Raw genomic sequence first — 13,241 nt, forward strand, 5'->3', positions numbered from 1 at the left:
AAAGGAGAAATAGAGCTGCGTGTCATCAGCGTACTGGTGGCAACGCACTCCAAAACTCCTGATGACGGCACCCAGAGGCTGCATGTAGATGTTAAAAGGCATGGGGGACAAAATCGACCCCTGAGGGACTCCACAATGGAGAGTCCAAGGTGTCAAGCAATGTTCCCCAAGTACTACCTTCTGGCGACGATCCGCCAAGTAGGAGCGGAACCACTGCCAAGCAGTGCCTCCAACTCCCAACTCCGCGAGTCTCCCCAGAAGGATACCATGGTTGATGGTATCAAACGCCGCTGAGAGATCAAGGAGAATCAAGAGTCACACTCCCTCTGTCCCTCTCCCGACAGAGGTCATCGTACAGGGCGACCAAGGCTGTTTCAGTGCCAAAACCAGGCCTAAAACCGGATTGAAACGGATCCAGATAATCGGTCTCATCCAAGAGCACCTGGAGCTGATTGGCAACCACCCGCTCTAGAACCTTGCCCAAAAAGGGGATATATATAGCCTTGGTGGCAAAGACTGAGAGTGTTCACTTTACATTCATAACTATGCTGTAAAATTTGCATCAGAAGTTTCCACCAAGTTTTTCATTATTTTTAGAACATGTAAACCCACATGCTACTTTTTAGTGACAAATTTCAAAAGGGTAGCTGTGGTCATCTGTTGCAGCAAAACCAACTACAAGTTCTCAGTCATCTTCAAGACTAACGTTTATTGTTGCATGATGTTTAAGTCCCTGAAAGCTAGTGGTATTTCAAATCTGTTAGGTTTAAGTTACCTCAAAACTCCTTCATTTTTATTAATTTTTAGGTGTCTAGTGGCTTTTCTACACCTTTAACAAATTCCTCTGGAATTATTGATTTTAGATACGGTAAGGTTTCTGTTATTTGCTTGTTAAAAGACTGCAGATAGAAAGGTCTGTATTTTGTAGTACAGAACACATGAATTAAATGCGCAAACCCCTTACCATTTCTTTCCAAGAGAGGGGAATAATCTGTGGGGAAGAGAACCTATCTCAGAAGCTGCAACTTGAAAAACTGCTACTGGGACTAAAAGCCCACTCCTGTCGGGAACTCTTTGGATAAGGAAAGTCCCCTACAGGTGATAGGTGCTTTCCCCCAGCAGCAGTTTTCCTCTTTCCATCGAGGAACCATCTGGGACCATCTAGTCTTTGAACCCTCCACCAGCTGTTAGCATGTTTCCTTTTCCCAATGTGAGCTTTTTGTCCTTGAGAAAAGTAAAGGGGGTAACACTTGAAAATTGCTGCTGATATTGGCGGATCACTTTTATTTTTCTTCCTGTTGTAGTCATTGTGTTACACTGTGCTAGATGCTGTATGATTTTTAATTGTATTTTATTGCTTCTTTTATTTTATATTGTATTTTATTGTACAATAACATTTTATTTTATATTGTATTCTATGGAATGCAAATTGAAATATGATAAAAAAAATTTAAAAAAGCAATAAAATACAATTAAAATCAATATGAATATTTCACATAGACATGCCACGGACCACCTGAATGAAGCTCGCGGACCACCAATGGTCCATGGATGACAGTTAGGGAACCCCTGCCTTAGAATATAAACAGAATTAGGTAGGGGGTCTGCTGAAGGTTGACTGTGTCTATCTCAATTCTGTTTGCAACAATTTAAGCAGGGATGCTCACATACTTGAGCAGGCCTGCTTTGAATTCTTACCCTAGTGCTAGTTTGAAGTGATGTTGCCTTTCAGTGCCATAATGTTGGGATTGTGGCTTCGGTTACTATGATGAATTTGTCTTTCAGACCTAAATGAAGACACAGGGACAGTATTTTGATTTAATTGTTGTGGAGCTGCCTATAGGTATCAATCTTTATTGGTCTGGTTCAAATCCTTGTTAAAGTCAAATCTATAGTACATTAAGGATCTCTGACAAACAATCTTTCATACAGAAATCCAAATATCCTACTTATTTGGACAAATTTCAGATATCAGACTTATTTACTCACCAGCTCCAAATCCTTAAAGGGCCTACTAAAATAGATTGTAACTTAAAGGTATAAGAAAATACTTTTCTCTATGGCAACCTTCCCCAACCTGTTGCCTTCCAAATGTTTTAGATCATAGCCAGCCTGGACCCAATGGTCAGGGATGATGCAGACTGTAGTCCAAAGCAGCTGGAGGACACCAAATTGGGGGGTGCTGGCTTAATTTACTCAGTGGCAAGGAAAAAGAGGCTCTGCACAAACTCAGATTATTTTTCTTCTTTACATAACCCAAGGCCAAATGCAGACATTTAGACAGGGTCTGAGTGCCATGATGGCTAAAAAAACCACAATAATTCTGCTAATTAGCCTTTATGACTGGTAACAGATGTTTCAGTATACTACTCTACCTACATCTCAGGGACTTTTTAGATTATCAGTTTATCAATAGGACTTTTTAGATTATCAGTTTATCAATAGGACTTTTTAGATTATCAGTTTATCAATAATGGGGCTACTGTGATTTGAAATGCTATCTAAAACAAGGTTGCATGAGTGCTTGAAAACACCACTGTTTGCTTATTTACTTTCCCACCCTTCCGCTCAAAGGAGCCCAGGGAGGCTGTGCAATAACACAATTAAAATAATATTTTAAAAAACACTTAAAATTCATTAAATATAGCTTATCCAACTACAGCAGTTCTAAGCTTCCAAAACCCATTACCTTTCCCTGGTGAACAGGGAAACATTTTCAGATTCCACCTGAACAATGATAAAGATGCACCTCAACAAGGAGGGCGTTCCATAATCCCTACACTACCACATAGAAGGCCCTGGTGTAGGTCACTGCCCCCTGGGCAACATCCATCAGTGGCACCATAATGCCCTTGATATCACCAACTGACAAACAACATAATTTCCCCACCCTTCCAGGTTCATGTCATAAGCAACCTGCAAAAGAGCTGAAACATGGGGTGGTTCCTGATAGGAGCTTAATATTAGAAACAGATAACGGAGATATTGTGAATGGCCCATTGGCAACAGGTTTTTTTTTAAAAAAAACCTTTGGATTTTCCATTAAAAGGATAAATCCTGGTTACATAGGCATTTCAATGCTGATGACATTGTGTGGGTGCTGCAAAAAACTTGCAGGCGTGAGCATTTATTTATTTATTTATCTCATCCTTCCTCCCAAAGGATTCCAGGGTGGCACACTCACACATTAAACACCTGTACTTACTATTCTGAGGGAAAGGATAGAGAATAACCTTCTAAGATTGTTTCATACACATTCCCACGTGTGCTGCCATGTGCTTTCCCTGATACTTAGAACTGCTGCCTGCAAGCGAGACTGAAAAAGAGCATTTCATTATTTTCCTTGAAGCTCCTCAGCTTCAGTTCTTTCATGAGTCTAACAGCTGGGTTCTCTGCTTCCCCTGTGATGGAAAGAAATGATTGTATATCTTTCCTTCAGCAAGGTTACCTCCTCGTCTGTTCCTTGGGAAATTGCTTGATTGAAAGGACTATCTCAAAAGATAAAATTCAGTAACAGCATACTTAGAACTAATATGTATAAACTCTAACAGGATCCACAGGGATATGATATTACATAATCTTGCTAGAAATGCAGTTTTTAGTTTTTATTTAACAAAATTTTTATACCGCTTGACTGTAACAAACCCTCCAAGTGGTTTACAAGAAATATTAAAAATATATTAAAAACAAATTATTAAAAACATTTAAAAGAGAATTAAAATCAGCAGTAAACTAAAAAGACATTAAAATATATCAATATCTGTATGTCTCAATATGCTTGCCTAGACAGAAATGTTTTAAGCAGGTGCCGAAAAGAATACAGCGAAGATGTCTGCCTGATGTGGATCATTATTTTAAAATATTGCTGGACACCTGACAGAGGAACATATAATTGCTAAAAACAATTGTTTACACAGCAATATCCAAAACTGTACTCTTTTCCTGACACTTTGCTGTCAGTGTGAAAGCCCAGCTCCCTCACACTCTGTGTTCACCACATGAAAGCATTTTAAGATTGTACACATCACTTGGGGAAAGAGCCCATGGTGTCTGTCTAGGGGTAGAAACAGACCTCTCTCTTCTGAAAACGGGGGCACACAATGCTAGTCAAACCCCACCCCTTTTTACTGTAAAATGTGGTGGGATCAGCTTAAGTGCTTTTTAAAAAAAATCAGTGTCAAAGAGATTTTGCAACCGATCAACAGATTGACCCCGTTCTCTGTCCAGGTGTGCTCATGGCAATGCTTTGCTCTAAGCGACTAGTGTGTTCACAACCTAGTTCACAGCACAATGTAAAGAAAGGGAAGCTTCTTTAAACAGAAGGGTAATTTGCTAACTTGGAAATTGAAATGAACTGTAATAGTGTCTGGAACTGACACTAGAAATGAAAGTAAACTGAAGCATTTATTTAGCTTGTAAGTTCTGAATTGTGTTTTTGAGTGGTCATCACACTGCAAAATTAATCAGTCTGCATTTTATATATCACAGACACTTGCTGGCCTTTGTTTAGGGCAGCTCAAGTAACTGATGTTCTTATCTATACACAGCTAGACAAACAACATAGAGGAGACAAGAATTTAGCACATGAATAGAACACAGAGAAGATTGTGTTCATGCAAGTATGCATGCATGAGAAAAGTGGGCCATTAGTTCATGCATGGATAAGAAAAGTAAGCAATTACTTCTTTAGAATGTAAACAGGTGCATAATGAAGATGCACCTGGTTTTGTCTGGAAATAGATGTGTGGGCAGAAAGGATATAAATATGGTTCTTCCTGGTTTTACTGGAATTTTCATTGCTTTTTTATGTATGTTTAGATATGGTGATTTGGGGGGGAAGGAGACAGACAGACAGACAGAAGATAAAACATTGTGTGCTATTTGTAATCACCTCCTGTTTTACAAGTTCCATTGTAGTTGAGAAACTATGGCAGTAAAAATATGTGATAATATTTTTATTCATTTGTTTTTACATGCACACATGTTCTTGATACAGTAATAGTTCATGAGTGGTGGATTTCTAATGCTTTAGTTTGCTCTGCAATGCTGCCCCAGTGCTACCACATTATTGCTGTCTGGAGGGGCTATAGTACAACAAAAGCAGGAGAAAAATAAACCAGAAAATGTGTGATTTTAAAAGTTATGGGAAGTTATGGGATAGGCATTGATTGGAAATGGAGCAGTGCAACCACCCCCAAACCTTTTGCAGGTGAAAACAGAATTGTGTGATGAGCTGTGATTTCTTTAAACCACTTATTCTCAGTCAACTATTCCAGAGGAGGAGGAGGAAGAATTGTTATTTATTAAATTTCTATTCTGTCCTTCAAACCAAAGAGTAGAAAATGATTAGAAATTTTCTCAAAGGACTACGTTCATGCTTTCCCCTAAATGAAAAAAAAAACAGGGTGGGCAAATATCTGCTTAATTCCATCCTAATTCCATTAAACAGATTTTTGCACATGCCCCAGCCTGCAGTCTGTCTCTTGTCCCACATGCTGTGGTGCTTCCTCTTCCTGTTCCCTCTCTGTGGTCTGGCTGTGCTCCGAGAGACTGTTGCAGAGGCCTGTACTGTATTGAGCAACATGGGGGGGCTCCTCTTCTGCTTTCTCCTTCTCTCTTGTGTGGGTGGGTGGCAGATTGGAGGGGGCCAGCAGGGGCCACCTGCAGAAAAAGTAACAGGGACGGCATCCTCCCACATCCCCCCAGTAAAACCTGCTTGGGGACTACAAGGAGGGAGGCAGCTCAGAGCCAGGCGTCAATGCAAACAGAGTTCTGGGCCCTGAAGATTCTATCAGCAACATTGATAATGTATATAAGATGTATGATTTCCCATGGATGCTTAAGATAACTCTCTGTTATCATACTAAGACTTCCAAGGGAATACGTCTTTAAAAACACATTTTATGGTGAGAAAGCTAATGTTCATATTAGTAGTATTTGAAATTTGCAAGTACTGGCAAAAAGTATCTCAGCAGTTTGCTATCAGCTTATTACCCCTAGATAAAGGCCTAGATCAGCCTTTATCAGAAATTCCAAACTATTTATCGCTATGGTTGCATTCTGTGCTTTCCCCTCCTCTCATATACAGGTGGTCCGGCCATACCAGACAATGTCCAATCCAATGAGTAAGCTGACAGTACTCAACAGTATGCATTCTCATTTTATTCTGGCTGACAATGGGACCACAGGAAAATATGGTGCAGAAGTGAAACTTCGCAGACAGTTGGAAAAGCACATCTCACTTCAGAAGATAAATACAAGTGAGTAGTCCACCATCTATATTATCCTTTAATCACAGTAGCAAAACTGGAAAATTAGAATAATGTTGTAAAAAACAGTTCACTTTTAAATGGTATCTTGAATTCCCCTTCTCTTCCAGCTACAGTGTGGCAGAAAACATGAATAGCTGTTATGAAGGGGGAAGAAAGGGAATGTGCTCCAGACAATGTCTCTGAAAATTCTGATAAACTTGGTTATTGTCTGAAATCTCACACTACAGTAAACCATGTAGTCTCTCAAGTGCTTGGATTGTCTTTTTTGCCAATAATTTGAGCTTTTTTCATATTACCTACTCTGATGCCATTTACAAATTTATTTATTTAGATCATTTATATACAGCTTATGTTTAAATAAAACTCTAAACAGTGTATGTGGTGCGTCCTTCCCTGGCTCTCCCTGTCAGGTTCCTACCTGCTCGTGGTTACTGCCTGTCTCTAGGCACCACCAGGGACTCCACCAGTCCGGACCGCTCTCTCTTATGGTTTCTCCCCCGCTCTAGCACAGATCTCAACAGATCCCCCTGCTAGGCAACCACCAGTAACGTCCCAATACTAGTATTCCCAGAGACTCTGAATACTGGTATTGTTATTCTCTTCACCGCTGCCACCATTTGTTACAGTTTCCCTTCAGCCTTGGTCATTACCTTACCCTCCCTTCTGGTCTGTGAAACCCCAGCCAAGGATCAGGCCTTTGGTAAACCAAATTAAGTATTTATTACAGATAACAAAGCTAACAAGATTAACAAGATTTCTTCTTAAGGCACATAAGCATATGGTTTTACTCAATACTAATCCGAACTCCACCTCCCTCCTGGCAAACAACTCTCTAAACCCCAGCAAGCAACCCACTCGTTCTCTTCTCCCCCCCCCCGATTCCACTCTCATTCTTCCTTTTATACATTCAGCCATTTTAAACACTCAGCCAATCATCTCGCATTCTACTGCCCATTCACTCCCCCTCCTCTTTCACTCCACTTACCATGTATCTTCTAAAACAACAACACTTACCATATATACATTAATATAGGAACATCACAGTGCACAAGTCAAAACATCTTAAAACAGCAATTACAAAAAACAATCAATAAAATACAATTAACTGAACAAAACATCCTCTTTAGTATAGGCATAATATAAACATATTATACAAATTGCAAGAGGCACTGAGAGATATTTAATGGCCAGATGTACCACATCAGACAAAATTATGTCACCATTTCCACCATCACCTGCTGCTACTATCATATTGATATTTGTGTCTAAATATGTCGAAAAGGGTCTCAGTGTGAAGGGGGAGGCAGAATGTATGCCATTTCACTATTTACTCTAGATGTTAGAGAGCAGATATTGCTGGACTAGTTGAAAATGCTATATATCTTTACTTGGAACGTTTGGGTAATGTACAGCTGAGGACCCACTGCCAAGAGTGAACGTGACACCTCTGCAAATTCCACTCTGGCATATACTATATTCAGAACTGTTGGAAAATGTAATTAATTTTGTTTCCTACAGTATGACACTGCTGATTCATTACTCTTTTCAGTTCTGAAAAGGCTTGGCTGAGTTTACATTCCTCATAATGCACTTATTCTTGAAAGATGATCATATTATATACTTGAAGCATATTTTCTGGCTCAGCTTGATATGCCTAATTTTACAGACTATTTCACAGCCAAATACATGTATCATCAACCCACGAGCTATAGAGAATTCCATGCTAGAACTAAATCAGCCATAGTGCCTTTATCACTAGAGTTGTCTGGTCTTGACTGCTGACCTTTATTTGTTTATTTATTTATTTATTATTTGATTTATATCCCACTCTTCCTCCCAGCAAGAGCCCAGGAGACCTTTAGAATGATGTGTAATGTCTCTCAAATACTCTATATAATATGCTTCCCAAAGCAAAACTTTCAAATCTCTACTTTATTTACAATCCATTGCATGATAAGATGTAGACCTTTGTGCTGGGAACATATTCAGACAACTGAGCAAAAAAGTGTGACTGAATCTCTGTCTCCTTTGAGAAGATCAGGGAAATGTATTTTCCTGTCAGAGGTAGAGTTCTCATCTGCTGCATGAACTAAGGGCACTTCAGACCAGACAGAGGTAATGTGAGGCTGTGAACACTAGCACAATGGCTATGTTCTACCTCCACTGTTGGAGACAGTATGCCTCTGAATATCAGTGGCTGGGAATCACAAGTGGGGAGAGTGCCATAGCACTCATGACCTGGTTGCAGGCTTCCCCATATGTATATTGTTGACCACTGTGAAAGCATGATCCTGGACTGGGTGGATCTAGCAGGACTTTTCTTATATTATAACCTGTTAAGGCTTTTCTTAAAAAAAAAAAAAAACCCTGCAGCAAGCACTACACCCTATCAGTATGGGGCCAGACTAACTTGGGTGTTGAAACTTGGAAAGTCCCTAGCCACAATCCCCTGGCTTTTCATTGCCTACTTCTGCTCTAGACAATATTATTTTAGAAAAGTTATGATAGAACAAAATCAGATTCACTGTTTCATTTGAATACATGTATACAAATACTCCTTTTCTAGGAACCAGTTAGTCTTTTATGAATCGTGGCTTCTTCCCACATTGTCGAATCTTATAATTAGACATAGGTAAGAGCCAGTGTCTTATACAGGGCCCCTCCTTAGGGTGGAAGGGTAGTGCTCTTGCAATCTGTGGCAGCGGAGGCTCCCAACCCTGCCACAGATCAAGGAGAGGGAGCTCCCAGTCACTTCCCCATACAGACAGCGCAGGGTTCAATAAGCCCACACACACCCCTCACCAACTTCTGTCACTGTGAATGTCATGTGTGCTGCTTGTGCATGCCTGCCATCAACTAAGATGGCAGCAGGGGATGATGCCCCCACTGCTATCTTGGTTAATGGTAGGCATGCACGCACAGCTCACATAGCATTCACAGTAATGGAAGAGAAAGATGGGATGCATGGGTGGGTGCCATGGAACCAGTCATGCCTGGCACCGGCCCTGTTCTTTCTTTCTTTCTTTCTTTCTTTCTTTCTTTCTTTCTTTCTTTCTTTCTTTCTTTCTTTCTTTCTTTCTTTCTTTCTTTCTTTCTTTCTTTCTTTCTTTCTTTCTTTCTTTCTTTCTTTCTTTCTTTCTTTCTTTCTTTCTTTCTCATACACACATATCCAATTCCTGGTTGAATGGTTGAATACTTATTACTTTCTCACCAGTATACAGTAGGGTCCCGCTTATATGGCGGGTTAGGGACCAGGCCCCCACCGTAAAGCGGAAATCGCCATAAAGCGGAACCCATAGACTATAATGGGGCTGTCGTGCGAAAATGCCGCAAAATCGGCTTTAAAAAGGGGAATTTGGTGATTCGATCATTAGGAACATAGACAGTGGGGTGTGTGATGGGCGTGCAGACCGCAATGTGTTTTGTCTGCCTGGTGCAAAGGTTGCGGATATCACCCGTCGTTTAGATAGTTTGGTAGACAGTGCTGGGGAGGAGTCAGTGGTCGTGGTGCACGTTGGCACCAATGACATGGGGAAATGCAGCTGTGAGGTCCTGGAAGCAAAATTTAGGTTGCTAGGTAGGATGTTGAAAGCCAGGACCTCCAAGGTGGCTTTCTCTGAAATGCTACCGGTTCCACACGCAGGACCAGCCAGACAGGCACAGCTTTGCAGTCTCAATGCGTGGATGAGACTATGGTGTCGGGTGGAAGGGTTTGGATTTGTTAGGCACTGGGGAACATTTTGGGACAAGCTGGGCCTGTACAAAAGGGACGGGCTCCACTTGAACCAGAATGGAACCAGACTGCTGGCACTTAAAATTAAAAAGGTGGCAGAGTAGCTTTTAAACTGACTGAGGGGGGAAACCTGACAGGAGCTGAGGAAGGTCCAGTTTGGAGTAAACCTCCCCCCTGGGATAAAGACCAAAGAAATGATGAAATTTTAGAAGGGGTAGGCCTAGAAGTAGGCATTGTAAGAGCAGGGGCACAGGATATCAATTCAGAAGGGCAAAATTACCACAGGCCAAACCACAAGTGCCAAAGACACTTGAAGAGAGACACTGCTTACAAGTGCCTGTACGCTAATGCTAGGAGCCTCCGAACTAAGATGGGAGAACTGGAGTGCTTGGTCTTAGAGAAGAGCATTGATATAGTGAGCATAACGGAGACCTGGTGGAATGGAGAAAACCAGTGGGATACGGTTATTCCTGGATATAAACTATATCGGAAGGACAGGGAAGGACGTATTGGTGGCGGAGTCGCTCTATACTTGAAAGAAGGCATTGAATCCAGCAAGCTCGAAACCCCCAAAGAGGCAGACTCCTCCACAGAATCGTTGTGGGTGGTGATACCATGCCCCAGGAGGGACTTAATACTGGGAACGATCTATCGTCCCCCTGATCAAAATGCTCAGGGAGACCTTGAGATGAGATATGAAATTGAGGAAGCATCCAAACTAGGAAATGTGGTAGTAATGGGTGACTTCAACTACCCAGACATAGACTGGCCGCATATGTGTTCCAGTCATGACAAAGAAGCAAAATTTCTAGATATTCTAAATGACTATTCCCTAGACCAGTTGGTCATGGAACCGACCAGAGGGACGGCAACCCTGGACTTAATCCTCAGTGGGGACTGGGACCTGGTGCGAGATGTAAGTGTTGTTGAACCGATTGGGAGCAGTGACCATAGTGCCATTAAATTAAACATACATGTAAATGGCCAATTGCCAAGAAAATCCCGCACAGTCACATTTGACTTCAAAAGAGGAAACTTCACAAAAATGAGGGGATTGGTAAAAAGAAAGCTGAAAAACAAAATCCAGAGGGTCACATCACTCGAAAATGCTTGGAAGTTGTTTAAAAACACTATATTAGAAACGCAACTGGAGTGCATACCGCAGATCAGAAAAGGTACCGCCAGGGCCAAGAAGATGCCAGCATGGTTAACGAGCAAAGTCAAGGAAGCTCTTAGAGGCAAAAAGTCTTCCTTCAGAAAATGGAAGTCTTGTCCGAATTAAGAAAATAAAAAAAGGACACAAACTCTGGCAAAAGAAATGCAAGAAGACAATAAGGGATGCTAAAAAAGAATTTGAGGAGCACATTGCTAAGAACATAAAAACCAACAACAAAAAATTCTATAAATACATTCAAAGCAGGAGACCATCTAGGGAGGCGATTGGACCCTTGGATGATAAGGGAGTCAAAGGTGTACTACAGAATGATAAGGAGATTGCAGAGAAGCTAAATGAATTTTTTGCATCTGTCTCCACAGTGGAAGATGTAGGGCAGATCCCTGAACCTGAACTAACATTTGCAAGAAGGGATTCTGAGGAACTGAAACAAATAACGGTAACGAGAGAGGAAGTTCTAGGCTTAATGGACAATATAAAAACTGATAAATCACCGGGCCCGGATGGCATCCACCCGAGAGTTCTCAAAGAACTGAAATGTGAAATTGCTGATCTGCTCACTAAAATATGTAACTTGTCCCTCGGGTCCTCCTCCGTGCCTGAGGACTGGAAAGTAGCAAATGTAACGCCAATCTTCAAAAAGGGATCCAGAGGGGATCCCAGAAATTACAGGCCAGTTAGCTTAACTTCTGTCCCTGGAAAACTGGTAGAAAGTATTATTAAAGCTAGATTAACTAAGCACATAGAAGAACAAGCTTTGCTGAAGCAGAGCCAGCATGGCTTCTGCAAGGGAAAGTCCTGTCTCAGTAACTTATTAGAATTCTTTGAGAGTGTCAACAAGCATATAGATAGAGGTGATCCAGTGGACATAGTGTACTTAGACTTTCAAAAAGCGTTTGACAAGGTACCGCACCAAAGACTTCTGAGGAAGCTTAGCAGTCATGGAATAAGAGGAGAGGCCCTCTTGTGGATAAGGAATTGGTTAAGAAGCAGAAAGCAGAGAGTAGGAATAAATGGACAGTTCTCCTAATGGAGGGCTGTAGATAGTGGAGTCCCTCAAGGATCGGTATCGGGACCTGTACTTTTCAACTTGTTCATTAATGACCTAGAATTAGGAGTGAGCAGTGAAGTGGCCAAGTTTGCTGACGACACTAAATTGTTCAGGGTTGTTAAAACAAAAAGGGATTGCGAAGAGCTCCAAAAAGACTCCAAACTGAGTGAATGGGCAGAAAAATGGCAAATGCAATTCAATATAAACAAGTGTAAAATTATGCATATTGGAGCAAAAAATCTGAATTTCACATATACGCTCATGGGGTCTGAACTGGCGGTGACTGACCAGGAGAGAGACCTCGGGGTTGTAGTGGACAGCACGATGAAAATGTCGACCCAGTGTGCGGCAGCTGTGAAAAAGGCAAATTCCATGCTAGGGATAATTAGGAAAGGTATTGAAAATAAAACAGCAGATATCATAATGCCGTTGTATAAATCTATGGTGCGGCTGCATTTGGAATACTGTGTACAGTTCTGGTTGCCTCATCTCAAAAAGGATATTATAGAGTTGGAAAAGGTTCAGAAGAGGGCAACCAGAATGATCAAGGGGATGGAGCGACTCCCTTACGAGGAAAGGTTGCAGCATTTGGGGCTTTTTAGTTTAGAGAAAAGGCGGGTCAGAGGAGACATGATAGAAGTGTATAAAATTATGCATGGCATTGAGAAAGTGGATAGCGAAAAGTTCTTCTCCCTCTCTCATAATACTAGAACTCGTGGACATTCAAAGAAGCTGAATGTTGGAAGATTCAGGACAGACAAAAGGAAGTACTTCTTTACTCAGCGCATAGTCAAACTATGGAATTTGCTCCCACAAGATGCAGTAATGGCCACCAGGTTGGATGGCTTTAAAAGAAGATTAGACAAATTCATGGAGGACAGGGCTATCAATGGCTACTAGCTGTGATGGCTGTGCTCTGCCACCCTAGTCAGAGGCAGCATGCTTCTGAAAACCAGTTGCCGGAAGCCTCAGGAGGGGAGAGTGTTCTTGCACTCGGGTCCTGCTTGTGGG

General features: G+C 41.4%; 1 protein-coding gene across 2 annotated transcripts in view; it reads left to right on the forward strand.

Moving 5' to 3' along the window:
- Positions 1 to 13,241, forward strand: part of TRPM3 (transient receptor potential cation channel subfamily M member 3) — a 550,216-nt gene that overhangs the window by 365,404 nt on the left and 171,571 nt on the right. For both annotated transcript variants that reach the window (XM_061628153.1, XM_061628145.1), the window contains exon 6: positions 6,089 to 6,260. In XM_061628153.1, the coding sequence (XP_061484137.1) occupies positions 6,089 to 6,260 (172 nt within the window). The remainder of the gene's footprint in view (positions 1 to 6,088; positions 6,261 to 13,241) is intronic.

Source organism: Rhineura floridana, chromosome 1 (genome assembly GCF_030035675.1).
Source record: "Rhineura floridana isolate rRhiFlo1 chromosome 1, rRhiFlo1.hap2, whole genome shotgun sequence".
In the NCBI taxonomy this organism is placed as follows: Eukaryota; Metazoa; Chordata; class Lepidosauria; order Squamata; family Rhineuridae; genus Rhineura; species Rhineura floridana.